Below are 20,424 nucleotides of genomic sequence, written 5' to 3'. Positions count from 1 at the left end.
ATAGACATTTGTGGAGGGAGCATGTCTACGATGTTCAGATTTCGTACAAACTGGAAGATTCATATAAACCCACTGTTCTTAAGAATCTTTGTGACATTAGTCTATTTTGTTATTAGAAAGAGGAAATCGATCTGTTTTTCAAATTTGGTTCATCCATTTTGACACTAAAAAAGAAAAATGCCTTGAAATTCAATTTTAATTAATCTATTTTAAAACGAAAATCAAATTAACCACTAGTTTTTCCTTTTGTTTCTGAAAAGAAAATCCAATTACCAACAGATACACTGTTTTAGTTGAGCAGTCATTTTCAACAGAGAATAAACACAGACAAATAAAAACATAACCAGAATCTATCTATCTATCTATCTATCTATCTATCTATCTATCTATCTATCTATCTATCTATCTATCTATCTATCTATCTATCTATCTATCTATCTATCTATCTATCTATCATTACCTTTATTTAGTCTCAGAATATTCAGGTGAAGGCCAAATTTGCAATATAACCATAAAAAAAAAAAATAAAAAAAAAAAAATCCCACTTGATTCTGGAAACGGTAAAGATGTAAGAAATAGAATTAGAAAATTATATTCAGAATATGGAAAATGAATGATGATAAAAATAAGACCATTAAAATCCAAATAATTAAAATCAGTTAAAAGACACTTTAGTTCTAGTTCCATTCCTTCCAGTAGTTTTTCAAAAAATTTCATCAGAACAAAAGAAACCTGTATCATCTGCAAACAGTCAATCATTTCACATCACATTATCATCATTATTATTACTATTATTATTATTACTACTACTACTATTACTATTATTACTACTACTACTACTACTACTACTACTACTATTATTATTATTATTATTATTATTATTATTATTATTATTATTATTATTATTATTATTATTATTATTATTACTACATGACGGACCTTCTTTTGTTAATTTAATATAAAGCTCAGTTCTACTGTAGATAATATACAGATCTATGTGCAGGTAAATATGAAACTGAGCGTTTATTAGAAGGTGAGTTCATCATGTGTGTGTTTGTCTAACCTGAGCGCTGGCAATATTCAGGAAACGCTTCACCACATCATCAACGTTATAATCCTCCAGGTCGGGGTCGTCTCTGATGGGTGGGTCGCTGCAGGACTGGTCCCAGCAGAATCCGTCTGGAGGGTTGTATCCGTTTGGAAGGATCCCTGTCAGATGGATGTGGGACCAGGATTAGTTCACCTGCCCCGTCAAACAGGGCGTCCACAAAGTCTATTCACAATTTAAAACAATGATTACAAAAACCACTGATCAGATCTGTTCATCAGATTAGTTCTATGTACTCTGTTTATTATAGTTTTTAATCACATTGTGGGATCATGAGCAATTGAATCATCTGAATGTGGTTCATACAACTAAGGACTCATTTATGCTCTTATGTTAAACGGACGGAGCGTTCAGTCCCTCCCCTGTGCACATGATGTGTGTAATTCTGTCCGAGCTTGCAGATGCGTACCCAGATGGACGAAACGGAGCAGTACCACCAGGAGCAGTGGAGAAAGTGTTATGAACAGAATAATTTCCATAAATAGTGGAACTTTTCAAAAAACGGACTGTGTGAGTTAGTACAAAACTACAGACATATTTACCAAAACTACCCTTAACAATATCAACATTAGTAAAACCTCCTCTGTTGTCGCCATGTTTGTTGTTATTGACTTTATTTTTCTCCTTCTCAAAAAAAAAATTTACTCTTCTTTGTGGAAATTCAGCCAGTTTGGTAATTAAGAGTGCTGCCCTCTGGTGGATTGATTGAGAAAGGCTCATTCCAACGTGACACATGACAACATTAGAAACAGACAAACCTATTTATGTACGAAAAGTGAGCATGAATGAGCCTTAAGGCTACGTTCAGACTGCATACAGCAAATGTGGCCTAAATCTGATTTCTTTTGCCCATATGCGACCTGTATCCGATCTGTAAGACAGTTTGAACAGCACTAATCCAATTTTTTTGCCCATATGTGACCTGCATTTAATGTGTAATATGAAGGAGCACACACACACACACAAAAAATCGGATTTCACCAAAAAATCCAAATTGTGCATTAAGACCTGCTGTGTGAATGTAACGTTCCCATATAGAGGTGGATTAAATGAGGCAAAAAATCTTCAATATCTACTTTTCATCTTGTAATAATTTCCACAGATTTGTCTGTTCATTTGTTGTTGTAATAAATGTGTTCAACTGTAAAAAGACTTTGTGTAAACAAACACCTACTAGCTCTAAAAGATGGAGGGAATTTGGGTGGAAAAGCGTGATCAGATTCTTTATTCCACCACATAACACTACTAAAGTAAAGGGACATCAACAGTATTGTTGAAGACAGTGTGGGCACACAATTGCTAATCACTCTCATATTTTCTGGACTTGTTTAAAATTAAAATCTTTCTGGGAAAGGCTTTTTGAAATAATTGAGGGTATTATGACCTTCACAATTCCTAAGGACCCCAAATTCCATTTTGGTGGGACTGCTACCTGGAAATGTATTAGAGAAAGAAGACAAATACCTCTTTAAAATTCTTATAATCGCTTCCAAAAAGGCCGTAACAAGGAACTGGCTCAAAACGGACGCACCTCGTGAGGATCAGTGGGTATAATAGAGGAAATCTACTCCATGGAAAGACTGACTGACTACCTACAACTCAAGGAATATATCTTCATGAAGCGCTGGAGAAAATGGCTGGACTATAAACAAAGCAATGCTCAATCACTGCTGTCTGTGACTGAAATATTTTGTCTTCAACCAGTGACCCCAGGTTTGAGTGTTGTATTATCTGTTTGTTGAAAAAACTAATAAAAACAAAGTATTAAAAAAAAATAAAGACTGTGTATACGGTGTAACTGTCGGGGGTTAACAGTGTGGGCGTTACCGGTGAACAGGTCGGCCATCGGTGGCGTCAGGCTGTCAGACGCCCTCCACAGCAGCTCCTGCTCCTTCTGCATCATCCTCTGATATCGGTCCTGATAATCCAGACGACCGAAGAAGAAGCCGTCGTATCCCATCTGTAACGGAACGGAGAGGAAAGAGTTCATCTACAGCTCCGAGACAAAACTTCAACTCTGGTGTTTCATTTTTGTTGTATCTCATGCTGCTGCTTGTCCATCTATGTATGAATGAAGTCCTTCAGATCATCCCATGGACGTGGTCTGGGTCTAAGGCCGATACCTGTGCGAACATGGAGGCGTGTTCGCGGGCGTGGCCGAAGGGGTCGATGTGCCAGGCCACGCGTGGACGACCGCAAACCCCAAACGTGTCATTGAGGAACCTCAGGCCCATGGTCATCTGGTCAATGACGGCGCTGTAGTGGGTGGTGGCCTCGTCACTCATACACCAGCCGCCATTCACAAACTCCAGACGACCTGGAGGAGGAGGAGGAGGAGAAGGAGGAGGAGGAGAAGGGGGAGGATAAGACGGAGAAGAAGAAGGAAGAGGAGAAGAAGGAAAAGGAGGAGGAGGAGAAGATGAGGATGAGGTGGAGGAGGAGGAGGAAAAGGAGGAGAAGAGGAGGAGGAAAAGGAGGAGGAGAAGAAGATGAGAAGGAGGAGGAGAAGGAGAAGATGAGGAGGAGGAGAAGAAGAAGGAGAAGAAGATGAGGAGGAGGAGGAGAAGACAGAGGAAGGAGAAGGAGGAGAAGAAGAAGACAAAGAAGAAGAAAAAGGAGGAGGAGGAGAAGACAGAGGAGAAGAAGGAGGATGATGAGGAGAAGAAGAAGAAGAAGGAGAGCATGATGGTGAGGAAGGCTTATTTTTAAAGACAGTGTTCAAACTGTGGAGTCCAGGCTGTTTGTTTGTAAATATTTCCACTGTGTCTTTGTTTTGTCTGTTTGTAAATGCTTTCATTGTGTGACTGTATCAGTGCCGTCTTGTCCAGGTCCAGGTCTTCCATCATAATGAGTCCAACCTGCTTAAATCAAAGTAAAATAAATAAAAAGATCCCTGTGTTCTTCGTCCAGTTTTTGCTGGGGTACCTTCATTGACCAGCTGTTGGACCGTCTGCTTCATGCTGGAGTCCTGGCGTTTCCACCAGCGGTAGAAAAAGGCCGTCTCCACGTAGATGAACCTCCGGTCTGGATTCTTCAACAGCTGATCCACCACCGAGTCCAGGATGTACTGCACCCCTGCATGTTGGATGTCATTACGGTCTACAGAGAAAACACACATGGACATGAAGACGACAGACACTGGTGCATCACAGATGGACAGATACATGAACCTACAAGGCAGGTTTATTTATATAACACATGTCATGTACATGACAATTCAAAGTGCTCTACATAAAACATAAAAGCATCACAGGAGTGGACACCGGACAATATATGGAATTAATTTGGTTCATTTACTGCCTTTTTGGCACACTTGTGGAATAATGTCAAAAAAATTTTCATAGTTTGTATTTAATTCTTTTACACTTTTTTCTATTTCATCAACTTGAGCCGTAAATAAAAATACCAAATACTCAATAATTGTCACATTTTTTTGACCCTTTAAATGACGTGTTTGTAATGTAAACAAACCTTTTTTTAGATGCAAAAAACAAACAAACATTTTTTCAATATACTACATAAAAAGTAGATCACATATTCTTTGATTTTTGCAGTCTGGCATATGTCAGTGATTAACTCCAACATTAGTTAATTTGCATTATTATTTTTGGCGCTAGGTCAAATGTTCAAAAATACTAGCATTTGTCGCCAAGTGTGCCAAAAACGCACACCTACAAATCAAACTATTAAATATTATATATTGATTTATTTTTCTGCTCTAATTTTATTTTATTTTTGTAAATCAAGGTCAGCTCTAATCATACAGATCAAATGTTAGAAACAGTGCGTTTTAGGCACACTTGGCAGACAGATGCTAGTCTGGTAATTTTCTTTTGTTTACAATGTGCACATTTGAGTTGGTGGCCAGAATTTTAAAGATCATGCAAAAATGAACAACTTTTGAATTCTAACCTTATTTAAACTGTGAAAAATAATTTGAAGTTTTTTAACATGCACCATAAAAGGTGCACCCGGATACCGAAGGGTTAAATCCAACCTATTTACTTGTTTTTATATAGTCACTGTAAAGGCACCAGTAAGGCCTCACCTCATTTACATTATTACCTTATGTTATGTTTTCATTGGGGTTTTTCTGTTTGTTTATCTGTTAGCAAGATAAGTCAAAAAATGAAATTGCTGAAATTTTCAGGAAATGTTTATTTCTTTTGGGGGGGCTGATCTACCTTGGCAGACATCTTCACTCTCCAACTGCTTTTCTAGTTATTACATTTTTTATTCATATACAGTTCTGTGCAAAAGTCTAAGGCGCCTGTAGGTTTGTTGTTTGTCCTGGCTTGAAATGATCAAACACATTTAACCCTTTAACCCCTGAGTCCTGAATCCAGATAAAGGTTCACATATTAACCCCTCAACCCAGTGTTTTTCAACCTTGGGGTCAGGACCCCTGGAATTCAAATGGGGTCGCCTAAAATTTCTAGTAATTCATAAAAAATTTAAACTTATTAATAAAAATTTACTTTAGATAGCCTAAATGTTACCTAAAATTAATGTTTATTTGCAACATATTATAGTAAACTATTACACAATCAACAACAAATTAATTTTAGCAAATAAAATATCTCCGTTCTGAATGTCTGGGGTCACCTGAAATTTCTAATAATTTATAAAAAAAAAAAAAAAAATACAATAAAACTTACTAATAAAAATTTACATTATACAGTCTAAATGTTGTCTAAAATTAACGTTTATTTGCAACATAATATAGCAAACTATTACATGATCAAAAACAAATTAATTTTAGCCAAAAAAAAAAAAAAAAAGTCTCCGTTTTGAATGTCGGGGGTTGACAGAAATTTGTGATGTTAAAATGGGGTCACGAGCCAAAAAAGGTTGGAAACCACTGCTTTAACCCCTGAGCCCTGATTCCAGGTAAAGGTTAATTATTATCAGGGTGGTGGGGGGACTGATCTGCCTTGGCAGAGGTCTGCGCTCTTCGAGTGCTTTTCTAGTTTTCATTCTCTTTTATTCAGATACAAGAAGAAAATGCAGGAAATATGTGCACAGCCTTAAAAGAGACACAAAAACTGAACTAAAATGGGGTGTTAAGGTTAAAGTCACTACTATACCTGCTGTAAAACATCACAAATTTAACTAGTAATGCAATCAGAGAGCGCAGACCTCCGCCAAGGCAGATCAGTCCCCTCCATGATCACCACCAAAATTTAATCATTTGTTCCTTGTGCCAGTATCAACATTTCCTGAAAATTTCACCCAAATCCGTCCATAACTTTTTGAGTTATCTTGCACACAGACAGACAGACAAACCCTGATGAAAACATAACCTCCTCGGTGGAGGTAATTATATAAAACTCATATTATCTGAACTAAAGGGTTAAAGACACGTTAAATACAAAGGGAAGTCACATTAAATAAAATCACTGTGGTTTACAGAAGTGGTTTAACCCGGAAACATTTGCTTTTCCTGTTGTTCATACTTCACATTTATCAGATTGGATCTAAATACACAGATAAATGCATGTGTGGACATTAACTTTACTAAACTAACAAACCTGATGTTGGACTGGGGCTTCTGCTTAAGTTATGTTCAGGCTGAACGAATGTTTCTGCACAAACTGAAAGTGCAGTAAACTGTGCAGTTCCTGTTTAAACCCTCTGGGAAAAGATAGAATTCCATGTAATCTGATCAAGAACTGTCCCTTTTTCGCTTTAACAGAAAATTTAAACATGTTTTTTGTACGTACTCTCACACATGTAACAATGATCGACAGCATTTTCCTCCAAATAAAAAGGGATTTTACCGTCTACTTCTGTTATGTCACATGGAGGGTTTTTCCACTTGAACTTGGCAGAAGTTCATTTGCTTACTCATCACCACAGAAAAAAAATAACACGCAAAGTTCAAAACCACCATAACATCCTCACAAAAATCATAAAAACACATGTGATCAGTAAAAATCTAACAGCCGTGCTTACACAATACAAAAAAGACGACTGGATTCATAACAGTAACAGGCAGTTTGTGGATTATATAACAATAATACAGTCTTTAAATGTTGGTCCTAAAACACTAAAACACTGACCTCCATAGTAGTACTGGTCCACGGTCTTAAGCCAGCCCACGTCATCATGTGTGTGAGGAACCAGGTGGACGTTGAGCATGTCGGGTTTGGTGGCGTGACATGACTACAAACAAACACACACAATCAATCAATCTATTTCAAAAATATTACAGTCAAAACCAACAATTCATTTACGAGATATATTTTGTAATCGGACACCCCAGAAGCAGTCCTCAGTTTATAAATGAGGGCCCTTAGACATGTAATGACAGTCACAATTCACATTATAACCTTTAATAAATGAAAATGTTCTCAATAACTACAAACATATTTTAAAATATTTACCCATCTACCCTTAGACATGTGATGAGACACACACACACACACACACACCAACAGTTTATCAAGTAAAGCTCATATACATTAAAAGAAAATTACTACATTAATGTGCATGTGACATGGAAAAAAAAAAAAAAAAAAACAGTCCCAGTGTCCCTGTACGTCAGCATCTGTTCTATGTGGATCAAACCCACTTAAATGTGTGAGGTTGTTAGGTTCTGTTCTATGTTCCAGTCCTGGTTCTGTTCTATGTTCCAGTCCTGGTTCTGTTCTATGTTCCAGTCCTGGTTCTGTTCTATGTTCCAGTTCTGTGGTCTGGATGCAGATCAATCTAATGATACAAGTGGGCGGGACTTTCACTGGAGGAGAACTCAACTCATCCAATCACAGTCCATATATGACTTCTATCAGTGATCAGTAGGAACTAGACTGATATCTGGAACCATTTACATGTTCTAACTAGAAAAGCACTCAGAGAGCGCAGACCTCCACCGAGGCAGCTCTGCCCCCCCATCACCACCAAAATTTAATCATTAGTATCAACATTTCCTGAAAATTTCATGAAAATCCGTCCATAACTTTTTGAGTTATCTTGAACACGGACAGACAAATAGACAGACAAACCAACGCCAGCAAAGACATAGCCTCCTTAGCGGAGGTAATAAACCTACAAGATGACTGTAATTGATGTCATAATTGACCTAATTGCTCCTTTTACAATTTAGCAGCCAAATCTGAAGTCATGAAAACAAACAAAAACACATACACAGTGCCCATAGGATTCGTAACAGTCTGTAAGTAGAAAAGCACTCAGAGAGCTCAGACCTCCGCCAAGGCAGATCAGTGCCCCCCAGCCATGATCACCACCAAAATTTAATCATTTGTTCCTTCTGCCAGTATCAACATTTCCTGAAATTTTCATCCAAATCCGTCCATAACTTTTTGAGTTATCTTGAACACGGACAAACAAACACACAGACAAAACAAACCAACGCCAGCAAAAACATAACCTCCTTGGCAGCGGTAACCAGGGGTGTCAAACTCATTTTAGTTCAGGGGCCACATATATAGTGGGCCAGACCAGTAAAATAACAGGATAAGAACTTATAAATAATATCAACTCCGAAGTTTTCTCTATGTTTTTGAGTGAAAAAAGTAAAATTCCGCAATGAAAATGTTTATATCTACGAACTGTACTTGAACATAACATGAACAAATACAAACAACCTGAAAATTCTTAAGAAAAATTAATGCAATTTTAACAATATTGCATCATAGTTTATCATTTATACATGTGCATCACAGCTTAAAGATCACAGTGGATCTACAAATACACACAACATTTAGTAACAGGCAGAATATTGGTAAAATTCCACATACTTCTCTTCAAGTTATTCACATTATTTGTAAAAGGCTAGTCTGTAAATGTAAACATTTTTGTGTAATTTTACTTTGTTTACACTGAAAAAAAAAGGAAAAAATTGTTTTTTTCATTATTTATAGGTTATTATGATAGTATTTTACTGGTCTGACCCATTTTAGATTGAATTGATCTAAAATTATTTTAACAGCCTTGACAGTTCATATCTTCAGTGTAATTTTTTCATTTCACAAATTTATCCCACGGACCAAACTGGATCCTTTGGCGAGCTGGTTTTGGCCCCCGGGCCGCATGTTTGACACCTGTGTTCTAAACAATCAATATATGGACCATTAAAAGAAAAGGACCACTTAGAATATTTAAAAGATTTATCAAAAATTCAAAAAAAGAGGATAAAAAAAACAAAAAGTGAAGGCGCTGGAGATATATACACAGGAAAATAGATGTACAGATAGATTTTGTTCTTTTTTGAAAAGAAAGGAAATGCAGTAAAACAACTTTGTAAAATGTTATATGTGCATGTGGATGTAAACCGTGTAAATTGTCCATAGCAAAATCAAACAAAAAATTGAATAAAAAAAAAAAAAAAAATCAAAACTGTGAAAAAACGTGTACACATTGTCCCAAGAAAGATGCATATAAAATTTAAAATCAACCTGACTAGTAGTTTTTTAGAAGAAGATTGTTGAAATCTAGACATTCATGACCTTGAGTTTGACCCTTCTAGGTCACTAAAGGTCAAAGGTCACAGACCCAAATCAAAGTCATATATGACTTCTATCAGTGATCAATAGTAACTATACTGATATCTGTAACTATTTACATGTAATAAACCATCAAAATATGGACCATCAGAAGGAAAGGAACTTTTACAATAATTAAAAAATTCATTAAAAAATTCAAAAATCTAAATTTCGCAAAATTGTGGATGAACTTTGTAGACATTGTCACAAGGAAGGTACATGTAAAATTAGAAATGAATCCCACCAGTAGTTTTGTCAGAGAAGACGCAAGAAATTGTTAACGAAGACGACACTGGAAACAAGGCCCTCACCACAGCTCATGGCTGATCGACCAGTGAGATAATGATTTAACAGATTACAAGAACACACACACGCCACTAAAACTGTCATGCTTTAGAGTTTATTACAAAAAAAATAAAAATAAAAAAATACACAACCCATCAAGATGTATTATTACTATTTTTATTCAATTGTTTTATTTAGTATTGGTTTATTGTTCTTATTTGTTGTTGTTTTTAAATTGTACAGCTTTTTATGTTTTTAATCTATTCTTGTATTTTATTCTTTTATTCAGATTTTATCTATTCTTCTGTGTTTTTATTTTGTTTATTTATTCTTAATTTATTCTTGAATTTTACTCTGTTATTTTGGTTTTTATCTATTCTTCTGTACAGCACTTTGGTCCACTGTGGTTGTTTTAAAGTGCTTTACAAATAAAGTTGGATTGGATTAGACTGGATGTTGTTCAGCATTCTGACACCTGACTTCCATAAACGACAGCCCAGATGACAACACAGGAAACGAAAACAGGATCCAACTACTTCTCTATAAACCTGCGTATAAACCTGTACTTCATTTATTTCTGAACACCTGTCATACAAAATACAGAATAAACAGCTTCACAGAGCAAAGACTGTTACGGCTGGGGCCATTGGTTGTTGTGTTTTTTTTTGTTTTTTTTCCTTGTCTCCGCCTTCAATTCGGGGCCAACTGGGAACACCTGAATTCAATTTGCCGCCTGCCTATAAAAGCCTGGAGCTGCGACCATGAAGAGCGAGACTGGGTCCATCGCTGCAGTTCACTTTTTGTTTGTCGCAACTTTTGTTATTTATAAGTAATTTTGGCTATGTACAACTTATTTTTCTATAATAAATTTTCAGTCATTTTGCTACAAGCGACCTACTCTCCACATTTTCCTTTGCCGTCTCCCGGACCATCTTTTTCTTTCTTTTGGTTTTTGTTATGTGTCGGCACCCTAGACCTCCTGGCACGTAACATCACTCATGGTTTTGGACACTTAAAAAAATATTTAAAATCTTTAAATGATATAAAAATGGGACAAAAGGTAAAACAGAAAACTTTAGGAAGCCACATAAGTACCAAAGAACTGACAAAATACTAACAAAAAGACAATGAATATAAATGATATGGAACTTTAACTAAAAGCCAGGTTAAAAACAACAATAATAATCTGATAAACCCTTGCATCCCTAATACTTAAGACTGATGTCTCATACGTGCAGGTTTAGTTTTACAAAGTCAGATTAAGAACATGAAAATCTACGGCCAGGTTTTTTGTTTTTGTTTTTGTTTTTTTTAACATCAGCTGACGTTGGCAAAATAAAAGAAAAAAATATTCCTTAAGGTAAGAAATTGTTTGGAATTTTAGTAGCTGAATTACAGTAATAATAAAAAAAAAGTGTCAAAACTACTTAATAATAGTGAAATATCTAAAAATACTTGGAAAATACTTCATAATACTAATTTGAATATGGGGTTAAAATGTTAAATATAGCCTATTTAACAGTTGAACCACATATTTAAATTAGTATTATTAAGTATTTTTTGCTCTAAATGTAGTTTCCCACTTTCTGATAAACTTTCAATGCATGGAAATAACTTTTTTCTTTCATTCATTTTTATTACATAAATTCACAGAAAAACATCATAACTGATAAATCTGTGCATCACTAATACTTATGACTAATATATTCCAAGTTTATTTTTACTTATAAAACTAAAAGGAAAAAAATAATAGTTTGTAAAAAAAAAAAAAAAAAAAGGATAATAATATTAATACTAACAAAAATATGTGGTTGAACTGCTAAATAAACTGCTTTAAATGCAGTTTTGGCGCTTTTTATACACGGAAAAAACTTTTTTTTTTTTCCTTCTTTTATTTTATTACATGAAAATAATTTTACATCAACGAAAAACACCAGAAGTGAAACTAAAAATAAAACAAAATAAATAACAAACAAATAAATGAAAACTAACATCTTTTTTCGTACATTCAGATCCAAACTAACAAAATAAAAAGTGAAAGACAGAAACTGAAACAACAGATGTCTCGCGCGTCAAAACACAGAAATAAAAGGGTAAAAACAGCGGAAACATGACCGAATCTAACCTCGTATCCACACGTAGTCCTCCGGTGAGAGTCAGGACCGAGAGGGAAAGTTAAAACCCCAGTGAAGAAGAAGAAGGAGAGGAGGATGAGGAGCAGAGGAGCGCACAGCTGCACACACCTGTCCGCCATGTTGGATGACAGCCGCGGTCATATGACATGTGTTTATATAGAACATGAAACCACGTGATCAGACTCTGACTGTGGGTAAGTAAAGCCCTGGGTTTGGTCTGTAAGGACAAATGAAGACAAAGCCATAATATAATACTGTTTTAAAGACAGGACAGTGTACAAAGACAAAGCTTCAATTCTGTTTTTATTCATTCTTTTTTTTTTTAAACTAAATATTAACCCTTTCATGCATAGTGGTCACTACAGAGGACAGTTCTTCTCCAGCTGTTCTCTTCTATATTCATGGGTTTTATTGTTTTAGTTCCGTATCAGCCAACACAGTGGACACTTATGCACCATCCCATACACTGCAATTCATACAATTACTGTAACTTTGCTCTTCTTGATAAACCTGATCTGCACTAACATGGTTGAGTGTAACTCAATTGCTAATTGTTATTAGACTGTAATTAACAGTTTTCTTAAACACAAAGGTTTTTTTGTGTATATTATCCCCATAAAAATAGTAATAAAGAGTAATAACTAGTATTACAGTGTGATAAAATGTGAGAAAACATCAGATTAGCTGCATCCAAAATGTTTTTATTTCATAGTTTTCACACAGTTTATCACTTTCTGATGTTGAGTTTTAAATACATGTTTCTTTGCTTCAAACATTAAACACACAGTGTCCAAATGGGTGGACATTTTTGTAACTCCATGAAAAATAGGCTCATTAAAAAAAATCAATCACATTGTTTATTTTATGCCTAAAGAGGAATAAAAACACTCAGGAAAAATTTTTTGACTTGAGGTTCTCATAATTCATGCATGAAAGGGTTAAAGTTAAAGTATTAGTTAAATAGTATTAATATTAGTAGTATAAGTAGTAATTAAAGTACATATCTTACTAATTTTCTTCTCACTTTAGCAGCATTTGTTCATTCTTTGTTCATTTTCTGCCATATACCAAGGTTTTTTTGGTTCATTTTTTTCCCTTATTTTTCAAGTATTTTGCTAATTTCATACTCATTTTACAGGTTTTTGTACATTCAATCCAATAAATAATTGAGCTAAAATGGTGTTTTACACTACTTTTACACTATTGACATGTATTGATAGGATTAGTGGATCAACAGGTATTACACAGTCTAGATCAGTAGATGGTTTGGGCTAAAGGTGGATGTTTGGGTCTTTATGAATTAATTTTTTAAAAAATTTTATATATATATATATATATATATATATATATATATATATATATATATATATATATATATATATACATACATATATATAATATTTATAAAACTGTGAACAAACTTTGTAAACATTGTCCCAAGGAACATACATATAAAAATTTCAAGGTACGAAATCTATCTGTCTGTCTGTCCATACGTCTATCTATCTATCTATCTATCTATCTATCTATCTATCTATCTATCTATCTATCTATCTATCTATCTATCTATCTATCTATCTATCTATCTATCTATCTATCTATCTATCTATCTATCATTACCTTTATTTTGCCTCATAATATTCAGGTAAATGTCAAATTTGCAATACCCCCCCCAAAAAAAAAATACAAAACAAAAAAATCACACTTGATTCTGGAAACTGTAAAGATCTAAGTAATAGAATTAGAAAATTATACTCAGAGTATGGATAATAAATATGATTTTAAAAAATAAGATAATTAAAATCCAAATAATTTATATCAGATAAAAGACACTTTAGTTCTAGTTGTGTGTTTGTGTGTGTGTATAAAACATTAATGTAAAGTTTTCTGTTCTTTCCAGCAGATGGTAGATGTTCATATATATATATATATATATATATATATATATATATATATATATATATATATATATATATATATATATATATAGAGAGAGAGAGAGAGAGAGAGAGAGAGTGATGTGTCTTTTACTTCTATTTAGAATATACATGTTTGTATATTTATTCATTTATCTTTTCTGTTGTATTGATAGTTTCTTTCCTGCTTCTTTTTGTTCGACTTGAATGGAGTGTAACACACATTAACTTCCCCCTTGAATTAATAAAGTATTCTGATTCTGATATCAGATCTTTAGAATCAGCTGATTAAGCTTTCATTTCTATCCCAGAGAAACTGCAGAACATTCAGCTGTATTTTTGTATTTGTCCAGTGAACACAGACCTCAGCTCCAAACTGAAGTGTAATACCACTCACGGCCACTAGATGCTCCAAAAGCCCTGGGAACCTTTCTGAAGTGATTTGTCATCTATTGTTAGAACATTTTCCTCTGTAATTTGCATCTTTCAGTTAACGTCGTGTATTGTCCTATATTTAATTCACAGATCATGTGGATTTTCATAAAAATTCTGATTAAAGTTGAGGGTTATTCTATCAGAAACAGAGAAAAAGTAAGAAAAAGTGACTTTTTCAGTAAAATCTGTTATTAACTGAACAGAAACCCAGTGTGTCCATCCACTGTCATTGATCTAACTCCATGGGTTTTACTGGTGAATTAATGTTTCCACGGTAACTACGGAGCCTCTGAACGTCCAAATAATAATCCATATAATAATGTCACTGAAAAAGCTGCATTTTACCTGAATTATTTACATGTATTGATAGGATTAGTGGTAGAAAACAGATTAAACTGTCTTTAAATGCAGATACAACCAGATAAATGAACTTCTTTCAGATTCTGTGTGTGTTTTTATTTCGTGTTTTGCATTTATTGTACTCTCTTGAATCCTCGCTGGCATGTCTTAATTCCGTGCATTCAGAGAAACAAAAAACAGCCTCAGATTGTAAACCCAGATCTCTGCGGATCAGTTTATTTTGCATAAGGTTTGGAAAAAACATTCAGACAGTTACAACTCACATGACAGTCACATAGAAGAGCAATAACAGACACAGAAAACAGACGACAAAAAGGCTACAGGACATAAAAATCACACAGATCAGCAGTTCAGTGGACAGTTCAGGTCATCAGAGTCCAGCAGGTGGTGGAAATAATGCACTTCATGGCAAAAAAAAAACAAAAGGATCTTTAACTTTGGACTGAACTGTCAGAGCAGATCAGTTTGGCAAAACTAATTCAGAAGCAGTGTTTTCTTCAGGTTTATGTCATTCAGAGATGATACGCATTGGTATTCCTTTTGAGTTTAGTTAGTAATAATATATGGAAGTAAATCTGTGTCATCCGATTTTGAATTATAACAGACATTGAATTTGTAGCACTGAAATTTTTTTGCACTGAAATTAAGTATCTGTTTTTTTTGCACTAAAATTAAGTATCTGAATTTTTTTTTGCACTGAAATGAAGTATCTGAATTTTTTTTTTGCACTGAAATTAAGTATCTGAAATTTTTTTTTGCACTGAAATGAAGTATCTGAATTTTTTTTTTTTTTGCACTGAAATGAAGTATCTGAATTTTTTTTGCACTAAAATGAAGTATCTGAATTTTTTTTGCACTGAAATTAAGCATCTGAATTTTTTTTTTTGCACTGAAATTAAGTATCTGAATTTTTTTTTTTTTTTTTGCACTGAAATGAAGTATCTGAATTTTTTTTGCACTAAAATGAAGTATCTGAATTTTTTTTGCACTGAAATGAAGTATCTGAATTTTTTTGCACTAAAATGAAGTATCTGAATTTTTTTTTGCACTGAAATTAAGTATCTGAATTTTTTTTGCACTAAAATTAAGTATCTGAATTTTGTTTTTGCACTGAAATTAAGTATCTGAATTGTTTGTCTCTGAATTCAACTGCATTCAACAATTTAGAATTTAAAAAATTCAGATGCAATAAATTCAGACACTTAATTTCAGTACAAAAAAAAATCAGGGCTACAAATTCTATGGTTTTTATAATTCCAAATCTGATGACACAGATTTACTTCCATAATAATATGTGTACATGTTCTGATAAGGTTGGATCGATGCTGTATTTGAGCATGCTTTGAAAAAATATCGCACAAACCGGGTTAATACTTCTATGATTTCTATACTTGGTTACTTCTAATCTTGTGTATTAGGATAGTTTGGTGTAAAGGCCTCACACAGTGCTCGGTCAAAGGGATCACAATCCTCTGCAATAGCACCATTAAAACAATCAAAGAGGCGACAGAGAAAACATGTTACAGTCAGGAAAACAGAGCTACAGTATGGCATCCATTCACATGAACGGCTCTGGGAAGAAAAAAAACAAAACAAAAGTAGTCCAACGGCATATTTAAAAACATGAACTGACATTTCAAGGTCATCTTAGGTCAAAGGTTGTGTCAGTCAAATGGTCATACCAGTATATTTCATCCTATTGCACATGCTGTTCATATTGAATTTAGACTTGAGAAAAACTTCTTGCAAAACTTACTTTTTTTGTCCAGTTAGGTTCATCCTGTCTACTAGAACTTATATAGATTTCCTTTTCTTTTTTGTCAGACAGATGGAAAAAGAGAGTCACTTGGTTGCAGGTTGTAGCTGAAACATGTCAAGGTAAAAGAATTAAAAATTAAAATTAAAAAGAATTAACTCTTTTTCCGTCTGTCTGACAAAAAAAGAAAAGGAAATCTGTGACTTTTTTCGTGTTTCTTTTCCTCTTGCTTGTACATGTTTTTACCTGGATAGCCCAAATCTACACCCTGGGTTTGACCTTTCAGGGTCACTCAAGGTCAAAGGTCATAGCACCAAATTAAAAAAAGCCCATATGTGACCTTCCTATTATTTGCCAATAGTAATGCTGCGTTCAAGGCAGGTTTTTGAGCCCGTAAGTCAAAACCTCAAACTGCAAATCACGACTTTGTATCGTTCCAGGTAAGTTACGCCAAACTGCCTGAGCGCAAGGAATTGTGGGAGTTAGATGTAAACAAAACAGCATGGCAGACCGTATGGGGCTTATTTCCATTTATAGTCATTTTCTATCCCAGAGGTGTTTGCTTTTTGCTTATTTGAGGGAAACAGACGAGGAAAAATGGCGAGAAGTTTGCCTTAGAAGTCGTTTCAATAAACAGTTTGGCGTAAAAACTGCATCCACGGGGGCCGCCGTTGGAGTTTCACGGGCGACGTGATGTCAGAGCTCAGAACTGGGAGTACATGGATCTAGTATGAGTGGGAAGTCACGGGTTTGACTGAACATTCCAGTGCATTTTCACCAGTAGAAGACTGGAAAAGCAACAGTTACAGGTGGACTGGAACGCAGCAGAATTCTATCAATATCATCAACTGTTTTCAAGTTATAGCACTTTGAAATGTGTCCCATTATAAACTAATGGGGTTTATAATGGGACATAATAATGGGTTTTTGTTTTTTGAATTTAAAACAATTCATAAAAAATTCCAAAATCAATATTTCCCAATTCTTTGAACAGTCTTGGTAGACCTTACCCCACAGATGTTCCACAACAAATATCAAGTCATTCTGACCGACGGTTTTGGAGAAGAAGAGTCTTGAAAACAACTGGTACCAACAGTCTGTGGAACCTTTGGACCTCCGTTGGACTAAAAACAGGAACAGACGAAAAATAAATCCAAACATCTGACAATATCGTAGACACAGTAAAATGTTACATGGACACGATGCATATGAGGCGATAAACTGGAACTGGACACATGCAAAGTACAACAGTCACTAGTGGCTTTTCCATTGGACATCTGTGCAAAACTTTAACAATATTTACTAAATGTCCAAAAAACAGAAGCGTGTAATGTCGGTTATTCCATTAAATCACTAATGCAATGATTTGTGTATTTATTATCGCGAGATGACACGAGAAGTCTTTCCATAAACATGGCAAAGAACGTAAATATGGTATTGATTTACAGATATCCATTATTATTATATATTACTCCTCTATCTCGTACTAAATTAAAAAATGATCGGGTTTCCTGGTGTGTCCACACATACTGCTATGTTTCTTCTTCCTCTCTTATTGTAACGTGCGTCAACATTGGTTTTTTTAATTCACCTGACTCTAGTGGTGATAAAAAGGTCTTTCCATTGCAGTTTTGCATGATATACCATTTGAGCTACGCCCGAAAAACCACCTCTTGCCAGTGCAAAAACTTATAATCGAAAAACGAGACTTTTGGCAAAATTGTACCGCAACATGTTTCTTTTAAAACTCTTCTTCTTCGCTTGTAATGTCCAGACTGATGTCATGAAATTGTGTTTGGCGTGCTATACGTACGCATTTTCATCCTTTCGTGTGTTATTTAACGCCATTTGATGGTGTGTCAATACCCTAGCCGCTAATCGCGCTAGCCACTAATCACGCTAACCCTAAACCTAACCCTAACTGCGTTAGCCGCTAACCACACTAAGCCTAAACCTAACCCTAACTGCTAAACGCATTAGCCACAAATCACGCTAACCCAAAACCTAACCCTAACTGCTAATCACGTAAACCACTAATCACGTTAGCCGCTAATCACGCTACTCGCTAATCCTACACCTACCTCCTAATCGCACTAATGGCATGCTATTTTATGCGGCGTAAATATACACGCTGAAAGCTTATAATGCATACAGATAACACGTCAATTAAGAGTGGAGTGTTATCTGTACACAATTCATGATACCACGTTGTAACGTCCATCAACATCCGTTTTTTTATTTACGTGACTCTAGTTGCGGAAAAAGGTCTTTCCATTGCAGTTTTGCGTGATATACCATTTGCGCTATGTCTGAAAAACCACCTCTTGCCAGCGCAAAAACTTTTAATCGAAAAATGAGACTTTTTGCAAAATTGTCTTTCCATTAGGTACATTCTTCTGCACAAGTTATATTTGCGCAATTTGAGGGTCAATGGAAAAGCGACTAGTGACGTTATCAGCTTTTACATTTATAATGAACTGAGTATGAGTATTAGACCTGACAGAAAACCCATATACTTTCATAAACGGTGACTGAGGTCTTGGTTTTCAGCCAATAAGACGCCACCAAGTCCTCTACAGACGCCGACTGACGGGTACGGATAATAGAAGGTTTTGCTACAACATGGCTTTTAGTTAGTTAGTTATTTATTTATGTAAGTCTGAGGCAGAGGTCACTGTTCGGATGACATTTAATTATCTGTGGTTTAATGAGGTTCGTGGTGTTTCGCGTGGTGGTGACGTTCATGTAACATCTGCAGCTGTGGGTTTTCAGGTAGAAACAGGTGCCAGATGTTCACTGAAGAGTTAAGGAAAAAAAGAAAAATGAAGATGGTCTATAAATAGAAACAATCTGCTTTTTTTTTTTTTTTTAAATTGTTAACACAGTGAACTTAAGCTTCACAAGTTCTTCTTTGTTCCAGTTTGCTTTAATGAAAGACTTTTTAAAGGGGTTATATGTAGCATCTCGTCTGTAAAAAAAATTACCTTAAATTCTAATTTGTGTTTAATGTAATAATATAATACGTATTGGAGTGTACAGATATGAACTGAATTTATTCACACTGATGTGGATCTATGTGACCACCAGAGGGAGCAGTGAGTCACTCTGTCGGTCTGACATTGTGTGAAAACACCATTAAGTGTGAGAATGTGACCAGATGTGATGAGAACCATTAAGAAACAACTGTTCGAGTCGGTGAAAGTGACTCAGTGATTAAATATAGAATCACTATAGTTGTTATTTTCTCCTCTGGACTCAGCTGTAAATGAACTGAATGGAGTTGGATGATGAAATGTCCATGTTTCTTCTACAGTATAAAGTTATTATGGGATGTTCTTATCTTTGCTATTGTTGTTCAGACTAAACTGTGACAGTTCGGACCTTGTTTGTTGGATCCAAACAGATCTTTAGTTCAGTTACTGACAACATAAACCAACAGAAAACAGGTGATTACTGGTTTTACTGTGGCTGTTTTCAGTCTAAAAACAGAGCTAAGCTAACAGAGCTAAGCTAACAGAGCTATAGTGTAAACTATCAGCTGATGCAGCACGTGACGATTATAAGACACAGTGTTAATTTGACTGACTGTTTAAATAAGTGTTTCCATGAAAACTTGATGGTTCCATACTACAGATGTGTAGAAACTATGAGTTTTATACTTTCTTCGGAGCCTAAGTCAGTTTGTGGATACTAAGGGTTGATTTGTTGGTGGTTTTGGTTAAATTAAGAGTCTTCTGATGTGTTTAGAGTTTTTAACATCAATACTACATAGAACCCCTTTAACATGTCATAGCAGATGAAACATGAGTGTAAAATATAACATAAATGTTGACTGATTTTCATTCAACTGCTTTGGTTTGTGGATCCTCATATTGTGCATAACGGTCGCTCTGTAACTTACAAAGAAAATTCAGTGAATTATAAA

The 20,424-nt window shown here is 34.9% G+C and overlaps 1 protein-coding gene across 1 annotated transcript in view; it reads right to left on the bottom strand.

Moving 5' to 3' along the window:
• Window positions 1-12,151, bottom strand: part of man2b1 (mannosidase, alpha, class 2B, member 1) — a 38,505-nt gene extending 26,354 nt beyond the window's left edge. The window contains exons 1-6 of the mRNA XM_030145518.1: window positions 12,023-12,151; window positions 7,171-7,273; window positions 4,034-4,207; window positions 3,232-3,425; window positions 2,936-3,068; window positions 1,064-1,209 (exon numbers count right to left, since the gene is read on the bottom strand). Coding sequence (XP_030001378.1) covers window positions 1,064-1,209; window positions 2,936-3,068; window positions 3,232-3,425; window positions 4,034-4,207; window positions 7,171-7,273; window positions 12,023-12,151 — 879 coding nt within the window. The remainder of the gene's footprint in view (window positions 1-1,063; window positions 1,210-2,935; window positions 3,069-3,231; window positions 3,426-4,033; window positions 4,208-7,170; window positions 7,274-12,022) is intronic.
• Window positions 12,152-20,424: the final 8,273 nt, after the last annotated feature.

This window comes from Sphaeramia orbicularis, chromosome 1 (assembly GCF_902148855.1).
Source record: "Sphaeramia orbicularis chromosome 1, fSphaOr1.1, whole genome shotgun sequence".
Lineage (NCBI taxonomy): Eukaryota > Metazoa > Chordata > Actinopteri > Kurtiformes > Apogonidae > Sphaeramia > Sphaeramia orbicularis.
This window is presented reverse-complemented; position numbering and strand designations above follow the sequence as displayed.